Below are 14,318 nucleotides of genomic sequence, written 5' to 3' on the forward strand. Positions count from 1 at the left end.
ATGTGCGGTATGAGTTCCTCTGTAAACACGGCATCATTGCTTGTGCCTCTAAGAGCAGAGTAAGAAATGTCAAGGAAATTTTACTTCTGTGAAAAGTGACCACTTCCATCCCTTACATTTTAGTACACATGCAGGGCTCAGGCATCTCCAGCATTCGTGCAGCCTCAGTCAATAAAATTATCACCAAGAAAACTGGACAATGATATATGTTTGCCATTTCTGTGGCAAGTTCCCCTCATCCCCCATTTTAGTTTATTGTTTCGCTTGGGGATTTCCCCCTGCCCCTCCTTCTTTCTCCACAGCATAGCTCTGCTGCTCTTTCCAAAGTCCTTGCCCTCTGCCTGATCCATTCTAAGCCCACGAGAACTGGAGGTTACTGGTGAAAGCCCCCCTCTTCATCACATGCATGAAGTTTCAGCCCTTAGAAACTGTCAGTACCAGTGAAGCCCTTGCAAAGTAAACGGCTGTGACAAATGAGGAAGATGCTCTTCCTCAGACCTTGGCAGGAAGCACATGGAGCAAACAGATGTTAGATGTAACTCTGACAAATGAAAATTAGAGGGGAAGCTCAACTTTAGTTGCATTAAAAATATGTCAGTCTCAGCTATAAGAATGAACATACAGTCATATCACAGCAACTTTTCTTTCCTTCTTCAAGGAGCAAAACCTGACAGCTAACTGGTAAAAGGCAACTAGTCAAAGTACTTGTTAATTACATTACAGCTCTTCTATTTCATCGGCTTCCAGACGTATCATTTTGTTTCCAGTTATAACCTTCTAAGGAATTGGTATCTTTCCAAGACTGTTCTCAACCAGCTGTCCTTTTGTCCGGGGAAACTACCACTCTTAAAGGAAGTCACGTCTGCCTAGACAATAATGGCGGTGATTTTGTGCCAAGTTTGTGACCAAGGCTGGAAAATTACACCAAAGTGCTGCAGGAATACATAGGAGTTTCACCAGGCGTGTGCAGCATTTTGCCCACTCAATGGTGAACTCAGGACATCTTCCACGGATACATCACCTCTTCTAATAAAACCCATCAGAGCCTCTGCCCTTATGAGTATTTTCATGGTAACAACCACCAGCCTCTTCAAGTCCCTGTCCTCAATGCTACGGTGGCGACAGATGATTTGGAAGGAGAATGAATCAGCACCACCTCTTCCTGGGGTTCCTCTTCCCTGTCCCTCCCACGCATGCTCCTAATGACACTTATTCATCGCCCTGAGCATGCGGGCAGGAGGTCTGTGCTTTGCTCTCCAGAGGACCAAGCAGATGCCCTACAGTAACCATTGTGTCAAACCTCTGAAGACTGTTTTAAATTCTTCCGTGCAGGCTACTGCATTTTCCCTCACCTCTGACTCTGTCTAGAGCTACAACCAGTGTGTCAAGTGTGGTAAGCCTCTTGAACAACCTGCTTCCAACCAGACAGCTTCCTGCGTCATCATGGGGACACGCTTCCTCTGGATTGCTCCATCTCTCTCTGTAGTCTCTTGCTGTCCCAGAGATTCATTAATGAAGCATCCACAAACATGATGAATAACAACTCCAGCACCAGCTAACACCCCAAATGACCCAAGTAACATCCAGCCAAGTCATCTGTAGAAAGCTAACTATTTTCAAGAAAGCACAAGCTGATCATAGGGATTTAGAATAACCTTTTTTCTTTTAAGCCAGAGGATAACTAAATCTCCCCTAAAATCTCAGCACACACTTTCCAATACATTCTGTATCTCTTCCATCTTACTCAATTGCTTAGTTGTCACAGTTACTAAACACGCAGCCACAAAAAAGTAGATGTTTTGCACAACAAACTTTTTATGCATAAGTGTTTCTGGAAGCCACTTGAAAAACGGGAGGAAGGAAAGAACCGAGAGAGTCGCTATTTCTACATTTTCCTGTTCCACCTGAAACTTTCCTTTTATCCATCCTCAGAACAACTCCTAGAATCCTCCTCAGCCAGCATATTGTGCCTTAGAGTCCCACGGTTTTTCACTTAACACAACCCTGCTTAGAAATATGATGCTTGTAGCAGTACACAGAACAGAGAAAGAACAAAGGAAATGGTAAGGTTAATATCCCCCCCGCTCTCCACATCTCTCTTTCTCTCTGTCATGCACACATGTAGAAGTCATTCCTCAATTTCAAGCTGTGAATCAGGAACCCATTTTGAGCACCTGCTTATACAGACACACATGCAAAAACCATCCTCTGTGTAAAATCTCCAGGTCAAGAATTTATTTTGAGCACAAGCTCGTGCACAGCTCTAACAGGAATGCTTTCTTGAATTGGACTTGAAAGCTTAAAGCCAAAGGAAACTAGAAAAACAGATATTGGTCTAAATTCCTCCTTTCAAAGTAGTTCACTGCCTTATAATACACAGTTTAAGCCTCTCAAAAGTTGTGGAAGGAATAGATCAGCTGGAACCGAGCGTGCATGCAGAAGGCTACAATTTGGCCCAGAATGAGACCAACATAGAAAAACCCAGAGAAACCCATGAAATTCAGAGCAGCAGCTGTAACAACACCTTGCACGTACACCCACTGAGCCCTGGCGCATCGCCTCTTGCCACCGTCTCAGCTTCCAGCACGCCCTTGGCAGGCCAAACTCACAAAAACCATTTCAACCCTCATCTGGTTTCCTACTTTCCACTGAAACTTCGCTGCATGTCAGCAAGATCCAAGATCTGTATCTAGTCAGAGCCCGCACCTCACTTGCGCCCACTCATCAAAGGGAAAGAGGAAGGGGTGAAAGAATAGTTCAAGGACTTTCTAAGAAAACTACGTGACTTAAAGACATTCTAAACCCATCATATTAACCCCAGTGACTGCTGCTGGTTCTTCAGCCCTCATATTCTGGTTCTTGTGTGTTCAGAGGCTTCTCTAGGGAGAAGAAATAAGTGTTGAATAGACAAAACCAAATCATTATTTGCTTGGCAGATTACAGTACATAAACGGTCTTTAAAGTTGTTACACTCAAGCAAACATAGCTTATATCAGTATCATCTGTACATTTCCATCATTAGGCTGAGAGGGTGGAGGACGGCCCTGCTTCAAGGAAGCAATTCTTAAAAAAGGAAACCATTAACTTGATATTTGATCAATGTACAAAGGAACAGGGAGGTAAAGAAGTAATTTTCCCAGTATTTCCACTGTCCATAAGTTGCATCCTTTGTAACCTGCCCCATGCATGACATCCCTCACCCACCAACTTAACAGCTAGAAAGCTGTAGGAAAAAATGAAAGGAAGGCTAACACAGAAATCCACCAAAAGCAAAAGATGGGGTTGGAACACAAAACAGTTTTCTTCACAATACCTTCTTTTAGACATCATTTCTATCAGACTTTTTCAAGGGGGGAGGAATATTTTTAAACATGGCTGTTTTTTTCTTTTGCTATAGCTGAAAAAAGGACTTTTTCCTTCCCCTACCCGCAGTTTTGGCTAGCCCAAATGATTACTGCCAAATCAGAAAGGTATAGGAATAAGCACTCTTAGGGCACACAACATACCATTTTCTATCGTGGAAACAGAACTGAATGCAAGACCCTTGACTGAGACACCACACACTCCATACATGTCTCTCTCTAAGTACAGGGCGGATACCAAGTCAGCTTAGGGGTAAGGACTGAAACAACTGTATTTGGCCACAAAACAACACAAGGTTCAGCCCAATGGACGTAATGTCAACTAAATGGTCATTAGATTTAAAAATTAACCGAGATCACATCTGGTTTTAGAAGCATTACAGGACAGGTTGATTTTGTTGTTTTTGTGGTAGTGGGGTTTGGTTGTTTGTTTTCTCTTTTTTGGGGGGGTCATGTGTTGTTTTTTTTTTCATTGTTTTGGGGTGTTTTGTTTTGGTTTTAAACAGCACTGTTCCTAAGTTTTCATGTTAAATTTTCTTGCAAGTTGTTCAAACTAGTAAAACAACATCAAAACACACCAACACAGCTGCCAAAACAGAGCCTGAGCAGATTTTGGTTGCAATTATCAGATTATGTTATAATGACAAACTGTTTTCATTTATTTAAGAATTACAGAAGGACGTTTCTGGCTGTGAAACACAGTGCTAGACTACATCAGCTGTCTACATTGTAAGAGAAAGGAAAAGCAATAGTCCCTCCTCCAAACACACACAAAAAAGGGATGTGTGATGAAAGAAACCCATCTACTCTAGGTCAGTTCATTCAGTTTACACACTTTCCAAATCATTAGGAACCAGACTGATTAACGCATTTAAGTAACAGAAGATCCAGCTTGGAAGCCAAGTTTTAATGTTATCATTTCTGCAGACTGACATTTTCCTCCATTCACTTTAATCCATTGTGGTCCTACTTGTGCAGAGTTACACCGTCCATGCACCACAGCACCAAGCAACAGCACTATGCTATGCTCAGCAACATGCTAAAATAGGTACAGAAATTCCAGTTTGGGGCGGTCTCATTTTGGTTCACTCAGAACCAAGGTTGAGGTCATCCTATTTATCCACCATGAGTTTGAAGCTAGTCTGGAAGAAGGAGGGAACAACTTTAACAAAAAGTTAAGGGCATCTGCAGAGGAAAAGTCTAATGTTTGCTAAAAAAAAAAAAAAAAAAAACCACACCCAAAACTCTTCTTTCTTCTCCTTTCCCTTGTTAAATTCTTCATCCCAAACTGGCTAGGCTGCCTTGTAGGCACAATTCCACGTATCTGCATAGGTCTTTGCTAAAAAATGTGTCTCCAGCACAGTTTATTCTCACAAAAAAGGCTGCGGTCTGTAGGTAAAATGTATAACTACTCACAATCAAACTTTATGCACACCTTTGTACTCAGAGAAATTAATTTTTTAAAGACATGAATTTAAGCTAGTAACTTTCCCTTCAGCTGTTCTTGTTAATGGTTCCCTAGTAAGCTACAAAACTGCTCAATACAAACATTGGTATCCTGCTAAGAAAGTAAAGCTTGTTTTTCTCCCAAAATGAAACTTGTTGAATGATATGCTAAAAATAAGCATTTTTTCCATAGGTAACTCATGGAAAAAACACTAATACCTGTTATAGCTAGATGGCACATATTTACAGCATTATTAGTGTCATCCATGTTCTCTTCCTGCTTTTTTACTTGCTATTTCTTGATTACATTATACCATCTGACTTACAAACTCTGAGTTTTCCCAGCAGGGAAGAATTTCTGCCAGCTCCTTTATATATCACATCGTTTTTATCCCGATAGCTTGAGGACATTAAAAATCCCCTATACCTAAAAGAACAAAAGCTATACAGGTATTCCTTTATTAGCACATGCTTCTCTATCTGGGAGTATGGGTGCCATTTTTCTTACAGTTAAATTAAGAGAACTGCAAGGGAACGCTTTGTGGCACTTAATTCACTGAATGACCAAAAGTATTTTTTTCAAAGGTGATACTCTGACTTACTGAATTTTTCCAAGTTAGCCAATTTACGAATTTTTTTTGGTCCATTCTTTTTAATGCCTCAGTGTATGAGTCAACTGCTTTTCATGCAGAACGCAACAGGAAAAATCCCCTGTGTCTCTGAATACCACATCTCATTATTATGGTGTTTCTAAAAGCAGATTAGTCTTTCTCAAAGAACAGAACACAACTCTACCTATTTTTCTGTCTCTCCCCAATTTGGGCAATTACACAGAATTTTCTTAAGCTCTAGCCTAGTATTTTTTTTACTCCTGTAGTCCATTACACAGAACCAGGCATTTCCTTTTAGGAGTGTAGGAGTGTCACAAACACTAGCTAAGCAAAGAAAGCCTATTACTACTTCGCTGAAGCCAGCCCATGTAAAATGGATAGGGGTTTGCAAACAGACAAAGATCTTTAATGGTGTTCCAGAACCTCGGCAAAGTGATAACATTCCCTTTAAATATTAAGAGACTTGTTCATCTTGTTTCCAGAATAAAAGTTATAGAATGTCATGTGTTAAACCAGAAACCCAAAAGGAAACCCAACACTTCATATATTTAAACATTTTTGAGACCCAGAGCATCTAAACAAGTTGAAAATCATGAGCTTTCAAAAATGAATGTGCATAAAACATACAGACACAAGAAAAAAAACCCATATGAACTCCACATGCTTCTGAATTGGTGGAATTAAAGCTTTAAAACTGGATAACTATTTCTGAAGTGAGAAGCACTACTTCAAGTACTGCCAAGTTTCCTATCAGCCTGCAAAAGAGACAACTGTGGGGAAAGCATCCTACAGCAAAGCTCCCTCTCCAGACTGTGATGTAGCTCAGACCTGAAAACCCATCAGGCAAGATCACCCTGCAGCACAGACTGAGAATTAACTGCAAGCCAGGCTGCGACTGAAGTTTACAAGTGGGCCTGGCTTTCTGGTAGCAAATACTGAAGAGAGGCACAAGTGATAAAACAGCAAACAGGCTAAGCACAACCAGGTATCACGCTGGTAAAGGCAGGCTCCAAAACAGCCTTCTCCAAGAAGGGGGATGAGTTTTATTTCTCATGTGCTAACGCAGGCAGTAACCACAGTTTAGCACAAGAATCACAAGAGACAACGTGGTACAAAGTCTCAAGTATCATTATGTTATTTCTAGTGACTGCTTTCCATTCCCCCCATTCCCACCTCCCCAAACAAGTACCAGAACCAAATGCAATCACTTCACTCGCACAGTGAAGATGCAACACAAGGGTTTAAAAAAAAAAAAAAAAAAAAAGGAAGAGTAGCTGTACAAATCACTTTTGCCAAAGGACACCCAGCAGGAACAGAGAAGTAACTGCATTCCTTGTGTCAGACTATACTGCACCAGTAAAGGAAAAAAATAGTCTCTCCAAAGGAGGCACATACTATGAACCTAGTGATTTATGTGTGAGGCATCTTCATTTTTCTATCTATATGAACCACAGAGGTTCTACTGGTTTTTTTAATTTATGTTGATGGACAATTCTAGAAGTAAGTTTAAAAACAACATTAAAAGGTGGGTGTAACATTTCAGTAAAATTAAAGAGATACTTTCAGGCTGGACTACAGGAAACACCATGGTCCCATAGGACAGAGATGGGGGGGTTTTTTCACCAATTAAGAGCTGGACAAAGCAGACTATCCCACTACAAGGGGTCTGCAGGGTCTCAGCAAAGAAGGGACACATGGTGGTCCAGAAGAGCTCTTCAGCCAACACAGCTTACATCCACCATCCCCCATACCCATCCCCCCAGAAACCATATGCCAAAAGAAGCAGCCTGATTCACCGCTATCATGGAGTTTACACTAACCTTTGGCCAACACAGTTATCTCACCTCTGCAGTATATTTGCTGCCTGTACTTTTAGCTATGCCTGCAAAACTTCTCAGGGTAAACAAGACCTCGAAGCTGCAGTCAGTGACAGACATGGTAGCCATCAGGGATGGGGGCCTCCAGGTAATGGCCGCTCCCAGTCATTAAAAAAACAAGCAAACCTCCCTGCTCTGCAGCTCAGCTAGCCCACGCTATCTTTCTGTTAGCATAGGTTATTTCAGCCATGGTATGAAGAAATAGGTCCCTAGACTGACAGCCTGTTCCCAGCAGAACCACAGGCTTACTAGCACCAGGAAAACAACTTTTACTAGAACAGCCTGTTCTGCTGAGGACTGTGGAGTCAGGGAAAAGAGAGGAGCATTTCACCAAAGCACTTCTAAACTGCCAGGATATTCCTTGTCTTCAAACTAGGATGTTTTTTCCAAAACAGCCTACTGGGGGAAGAGGATTCTTCAGAAATAGCTGCAGACCAGTTATGAGGGAGAGTTTCTAAACTATACTTGCAAAGATGAATTATCTTGATAATATCTTTTTAAGCACAATCTAACAAACTGCAGAAGCACAAGGATACTGAAAGCAATTTCTTACCATATGCCTACAACTCTCCAAAGATGTAAGCATCCCTTTACTGCTATACATTTTAATAATTCCTTTCAATTTCAGATGCTAGCAGATACCCTTATTTCACTCTCTCTCATAGTGCTCTCTCACATAACTCACAGACACACCAGATGCTGAACGAGACTCTGCCATGAAGGAGCTGTTCATACATTGATGAATACATCATTTGCTGCTTATAGGTTACACAGTATATGGTATTCTAAGCAAAAAAAAAAAATGTATAGAATAAAAATACTCCACACGCTTGTAAGTTTGCTCTTTTGTTTCTTTTTTAAAAGGGCTTCTGCTGTACTCTTCCTGCTTACGTTTTGGTGAACTGGGGGTAGGGGTATTTTTGTTAGTTGCTGTGCTTTGTTGCTTTTTTGTTGTTGTTTTTTGTTGCCTTTTTTTCTACAAGTACAAAAATGAAACATTTTTTACAGTTCTGAGAATGAGTCTCAGAATCTGTTACCTCTGAGGTTAAACATTAACAATTTGCTTGTTGAACTTCCTTTAAAAATTAAAGCAGGGATATTTTTTTCTCTTAACCTGACAGGTAGCACTGAAAAAACAACACTAAAGGAAAATTTTAAAAGTCACTGGTACAATAAAGACTCAGTACAACTAAAAATTACAACTCTATACACTAAACAATATCTAACCTAAACTAATCCAGAAGACTAACATCTTCATGAAACATATGGCAGCTGCAATGAAGGTTGCCTATTCAAACCTGCCTAGACACCTCAGCTTGACAATGCTGAACACTACTAATTTTAGCAGAGTGCCTCCTCAAATGCAGTTTTGTGCCCACACACCTGCTTTTTCTCCCTGTCTGCCACCTCTCCATCCCCTACAAGAATAAGGCAGCAAAAGAAATGCACTACTTAAACCTGTGCAATAAAATAAGGTGATCACCAATTTCTGCAGTGTACAAGGGAGCTGGCAGCTAGCTCTGCCAAATGCAGCCAGCTGAAAGACGTGTGGGAAGGATTCTGTCTCTCACTGCTTTCCACAGCTGCTTGACTCTACAGATCTAGAATGTAACTTCTCTTCCCCAAATTGCCTGTGAATATGCAACTGTGGAAAATCTGCTTATAGCACATGCAGTAGCTCGCCCATTTCTCATAAAAGCATTCTGCTGGAGCAATGCAGCTCTATCTTATACAACCTATGATAATGTTGCATTTTGGAGCAGTATCTGCCCCAGCCAGTTGCTCCACCCCAGCCAGTGCTACGTGTGTCTTCTCATTTTTATCATGGACACAGATGAACTGCAGAAGCCAAAACTGCAGAACATAACGTAGGCAGTACTTCTTTTACTATAACATACCACAGGGGAAAAAATCTCCACGCTGTGTTCAAGTCTGAACAGGATGTGTGGGGTGGTTTTTTTTGTGTTTTGGTTTGGGTTTTTTTTGAGGCTCAGGCATCTCCACATTAAAGTAACTTGTTCACCATGCTGCTCGCAAGCTAGGCAGTAAACCAGCCTCTGTGCCTCCGACCACCCTGCACCTGAGCCAGGTCTTACGAGGACACCCTGCACTCAGTGGAGAACTCTTTCTCACTTCACTGCAGTCCGCCTCATGAAGAACAATGTCTTCGTAGCATTCCTATGTACTTTACTGAGACAGCTTTTCTATATTTTAGAGGCATTTAAAAGCTTCATGCCATCATTCACTATGACTACGCTCAGAAGGAAAGAGCTAAGGAGAACTTATACAGCTCATTAAAAGGCTTGTTTCCTGCTATTCATACTGCATCTTGCAGTTGACTAGCAAATTATTTTCTCATAAAAAGCAGTGAGAAGATGCCTCTTTCTACAATTCAGATTCAGGCCCATGAAAATTGTGATCTAAGGAAATGTTCCCTTCTATACCAGCTCAAGTATACCATGACAATAGTATTTCAGAGTTTTCAAGGGCCTGTTACAACTTGGAACCCTCACTGAAAAAAAAATAAACCACCAACCAACCAAACACCAAAACAAAAAAAAAACCAGCCAAAACAAAGCCACACACAAAACCCAGCAAACCTACTTGAAAAATCCACCTCCCTGTGCTCTCTTCTCTGTGGGGAAGCTTCAGCTGCAGGCCTGCCCCAAAGCAACAGACCCCAGGCTCAGAAAGTAACTCTGCGCTGAAAATCCCCAGCAGCCCGCAAAACGTGCTACATTGGATCAGCTGGCATTTTGTTCTGGAGAAAACAGAGTTGTGTTTCTACAAGCAGAGCTGGCAGCAGTGTACAAGGAAAAACAACAGGGGTTCACAGGATATTTTAGCTTTCAATAGACAGGTAAACTCCAACAAGACATTGTTTCAGCCAGCCCTCCTTCACCTACCTCAGCTGACTGGAATGCAGCATCACCAATACTGGCATTTGCCTGTATCAACAGGACCCATGAAACAAACAAGTTATGAAATATGTCTTTAGATCTGGCCTGGAAAGCTGTGAAATGACATGGAATGAAATCAAATGGCATCATTCAACATAGCTTCTCCTCAGGGAAAAGCCTCAGCCTTCAGAAGAAACTGTTTTTCTGCACTTACCATGTTTTAAATGCAGATATAGCCACATTTTAATTTCTGCACAGCACCACCTTCTTTTTCTACCGAAATGAGTGGTACAGCCTTGTTTCAAGGCTCTTCTGGGTTTAGCTGGTACAACTTGGCTTTAGAGGGCAGAAACAGAGGGCTTCCCAGATTGCTATCCATCACTACCCTTCCCTGCAGGACTGACTCAGGATAAAGAGCAAGGTGAGACCAGTGGGGATGCTAGCACAACACTCAGATTTCATGTTGCTCTGACTGTACTACTGCATTCACCTATGTACAAAGATTAGGAAATTGCATTCACTCTGCATACCTACAATCATACAAATCATGACCACTTTGAATGGCAAGTTATATGACAATTGGAAATTCTTAGCATCCATAACAACAAAGTATTTACTTATCCACCAATTTTAAATAAGTGTAACCGACAAGGTTAGTGGATCCCAACCAGCCTGAGAAAAGCAGCCTACATCTTCAAAAAAGCAGCTGTACACCTAAAGATCCTCAGCTTAAAATTGGTGCAGCAGAGCACACATTTTAATGAAGAAGGAAGCAGAAGAGAGATGGGGTCCACCACTCAGTTAAAGAGCCATATCCTCATGCCTCACTGATCACTGGTAGTAGCTGGTAGTGAGCGCAGGTGCCAGTCTGTCCCACACACCTCCTAGGGGTCCTGTGGTATCTCAGAGCAGCTGAACAGCATGTCATGAATATCACACCACATTTAACAGGAAAGTAAACTTGTCCTCATTCAGATCAATTCTGCTTCTGCTCATACGTTCCTGAATATACCATAAAAACCTGACACAAGCCCTGTTGACCAGGGACACTACAGGCATCAGATCATCCACCTGTTCCAGAAGTGAGTGCATAGAAAGCTACAACTGCAAACCTACGGCTCAACCAGCAGCTTAACAAAAAAAAAAAAATCTCCATCATACACAAAACAATGCTAACTGGAAGATAGTTTCTCCACCTAATGGCTCTAGATATAAGCTTTTTACATCAGCCATTGGTAGAAGCTGATCATTCTCAAACTGCTGAAATAAAGCATACCCAACTCACCACATAATTATTTCTTAAGATTTATTATTTAAAAAAACGTTATGGCATCCATTAGCTCATCGGTTTCTCAATCGTCACTATTACAGTTTTTAAAATGCTGAAGAGCAGCAACAGGCATGTTTCATCACCTTGTTTTCCTTACCCTTCTACCCCTTGAATAGTGAAACCCAAATGCTAGGTGAGCTGCTCAGGAGAGAGGATGCAGGATTTTCTTGTTACCAAACAAGCACTATCCCCAGTGTCACATCCCTTTCACTAGCTGCAACATACAGCATGTGAGAAATAGCAAACCCAAGCAGATGGAGGAGTGCCCAAAGGCCTCACACAGAGTGATACCCAAAATGCTACAGTGCCCTGTATCATACCACTGCATCAGTAATTTACCGAACTTGCAGAAACTGGTTGTATTTTTCACAAAGAAGAAATGCACACCAAAAGCTCACCCACATCTTTTGTCAGCTACCTAGCAGAGTAAACCCTCTGACACGTTTTGGCAAATGAATTCTGGAGACATGTGGCCTCTTAGTCCCACGCAGTACAACTCCAATTATTTACTATGAATATTAATTCATCCTTCACTGTTTAATAAAAGCTTCTGCACACCCACAAAGCACAAATCTCTTGGACTGAGACAGATACCCCTGCTGACCTGTGCCACCAAAACAGAAATACCACAAGCACCAGGTTTTCTGGCAAATGTAACCTCTCTCCTGCAAGAGATTAATTTCTGCTGCTCATATTCACTCCTACTCTCTTTTAAATGTCTTAAAACTAGTAATGATGAGACTTTAACACTGATCTTCAAGCATACAGAGATTACCTTCTTACTCACTATGCTGAAATGCTCTGACGCTGTTTTAGAGCTTCAGCACCTCATAGCATCCTGACAAAAGCAAAAGCCAATGCACATGAAGGAGAAGGGAGGGTACAGACTGGCGGGTGCACATCTTGTCTCTATGTCTGTCTCAAACGGTAGCTGTGTGGCACAGTCCTGACCTTTCACCTGCCCTGCAGTACTCAGCCCTTGGTCCATTTTCCTCAATCTCAGTTTGAGCCACTCAATGTATAAAACTTTATCCTCTGCACCAGGCACCTTACAGGTTAGGGATGTGGTTCGCCAACCCCAATGCCCGCCTTGCCCTTTCTCAGCCAGTATGTTGAGGCTGGGGGCTACTGCTGGGACCCAGCTCCCATGTGCCCTCCTGCCACCCAAGAAAATGGCTGTGTGACCTCTGAGACATCAAGCGTGTCCCTGGCCTCGGAGTCAAGCCAAACTGCAAAAGGCCAGCCAGCAGCAGTAAGATTTATGCTGTATCCGCTCTTAGCATGCAGACCTATTACAGCAACGTGCTGATAATGCAGGCCAGTAAATCATGCGAATAAGTGATCGTACAAAGGAAAAAAAGATGCTGAAAAAAATAAACCTTTGCCTCTTTGTTAAGCACGCCCAGTCTCCCCACACGCAGAGAGAGCAGGCAGTCGGAGCTAAAGAGTTCAGCTGTTAACGAAGCAATCAATCTTCCCGTCCTTCCTTCCCAAATCTCAGGGCTCTGTCATTTTGCAGTTTGTAATTTAAAGCCAACTCTTGGCTTCAAACCTGCAGAAAAGCACCACTGTGAAGACAGAAGATACACTGCGAGTGCCAAACTTCTGTGTAGGATATGCCACCATTTTTAAACCACCCCCCACCCCCCCCGGAGGAAAGGGGAGCAGGGGAGCTTGTTTGGTATGGGACTACAGACCGAAAAGAGTTTCTCTCTCCGGCATTTCTGAAACGCCCATTAAAGCATCGTAAAAGCTAACAGGCATTTAACAGGTACCTTAAATAGCACTGCTTCATCAAGTACTGTGACTTAAGAAAAGCTGCCTCCCCCATGCTGAGTGCGAAATTTACTTTAGACAGGATGCCCCCCCCAGCAGGTAAGAAGTAGTTTTAAAAAAAAAACACAGTTGAAAAGTATTTAACCAAGACTGGTGCATTTGCTTGAATTTTGCTCCCTGACAGCAACTACACTGGATCACTCTTTCATACTCTTCTCCACAACCATTTTCTACCCTCCCAGCCACCCAGCAGGTCTGCACACAAGCAGACACAACCCGCTTCCATTCCACACAGCCAGCTCTCCCACCCAACCAAACACAGACCATTTACCTTCCAAATATTGCCGTAAGCAATCACAAAAGCCTGTTTACACTAGGCTGGTTACAGGGGGGGGGAAAACCCCACACAAACAGGCAAGTCCATGAGGGAGAAGGAGATCAGTTTCAGCACGCTATTAACTTGTCGGATAGGGAGAGATTTGACAGGGAGCAATTAAGACTTTATTTTTCCTGTTAAAAGAAAATTTATGCTGGGAGGAGGCAGCGGACACTTCAATGAACAGAACACTCGGACTAAGCCCACCCAGGACGTGCTTCCACACACATTTCTGTGGAACGCAGCGCGCAAATCAACAGCGGACGGTGCCCGAAAAGGACCGCGGGCATCCCCCACCGCACCGGGCTATGAAGAGCCCTCAGTGAAATCCACCAGCAGCGGTAAAAGTTATTTAATGCCGTACCTCGACTGGGCAGCCATCGCAAAGCTTACGCTGCCAAGCGTCCTCTCTCCATGAGCTCTTTCCCAGCGCTCCAGGCTCTACCCCCCTACCAAAGCCTTCTCTCCCATTTGCCGGCCAGCCGGCCGCCCCGCCGCCCGCCCTCCCGCTCCGGCGTCACTGCGCCGCCCGCGCCCCCGCCGCCCGCGCCCGGGCCACCCGCCGCAGGCGGGGATCACCCTCATTTTCATCGACATCCGGGCACCCGGGCCCTCCCCCGGCCCGGCGCGGCGCACTCCG

General features: G+C 42.9%; 1 protein-coding gene across 5 annotated transcripts in view; it reads right to left on the bottom strand.

Annotated features, from left to right (window-relative positions):
* The window catches only part of AFF1 (ALF transcription elongation factor 1), a 135,951-nt gene that overhangs the window by 89,952 nt on the left and 31,681 nt on the right, over positions 1 to 14,318 (bottom strand). Inside the window, exon 1 of one of the 5 annotated variants that reach the window (XM_064450365.1) lies at positions 14,043 to 14,274. The exons of the other annotated variants lie outside the window; for them this stretch is intronic. Coding sequence (XP_064306435.1) covers positions 14,043 to 14,059 — 17 coding nt within the window. The 5' untranslated portion in view covers positions 14,060 to 14,274. Of the gene's footprint in view, positions 1 to 14,042; positions 14,275 to 14,318 lie in introns of those variants that run through there. 5 annotated transcript variants of the gene reach the window in all.

The sequence above is a fragment of the Phalacrocorax carbo genome, chromosome 4 (genome assembly GCF_963921805.1).
Source record: "Phalacrocorax carbo chromosome 4, bPhaCar2.1, whole genome shotgun sequence".
In the NCBI taxonomy this organism is placed as follows: domain Eukaryota; kingdom Metazoa; phylum Chordata; class Aves; order Suliformes; family Phalacrocoracidae; genus Phalacrocorax; species Phalacrocorax carbo.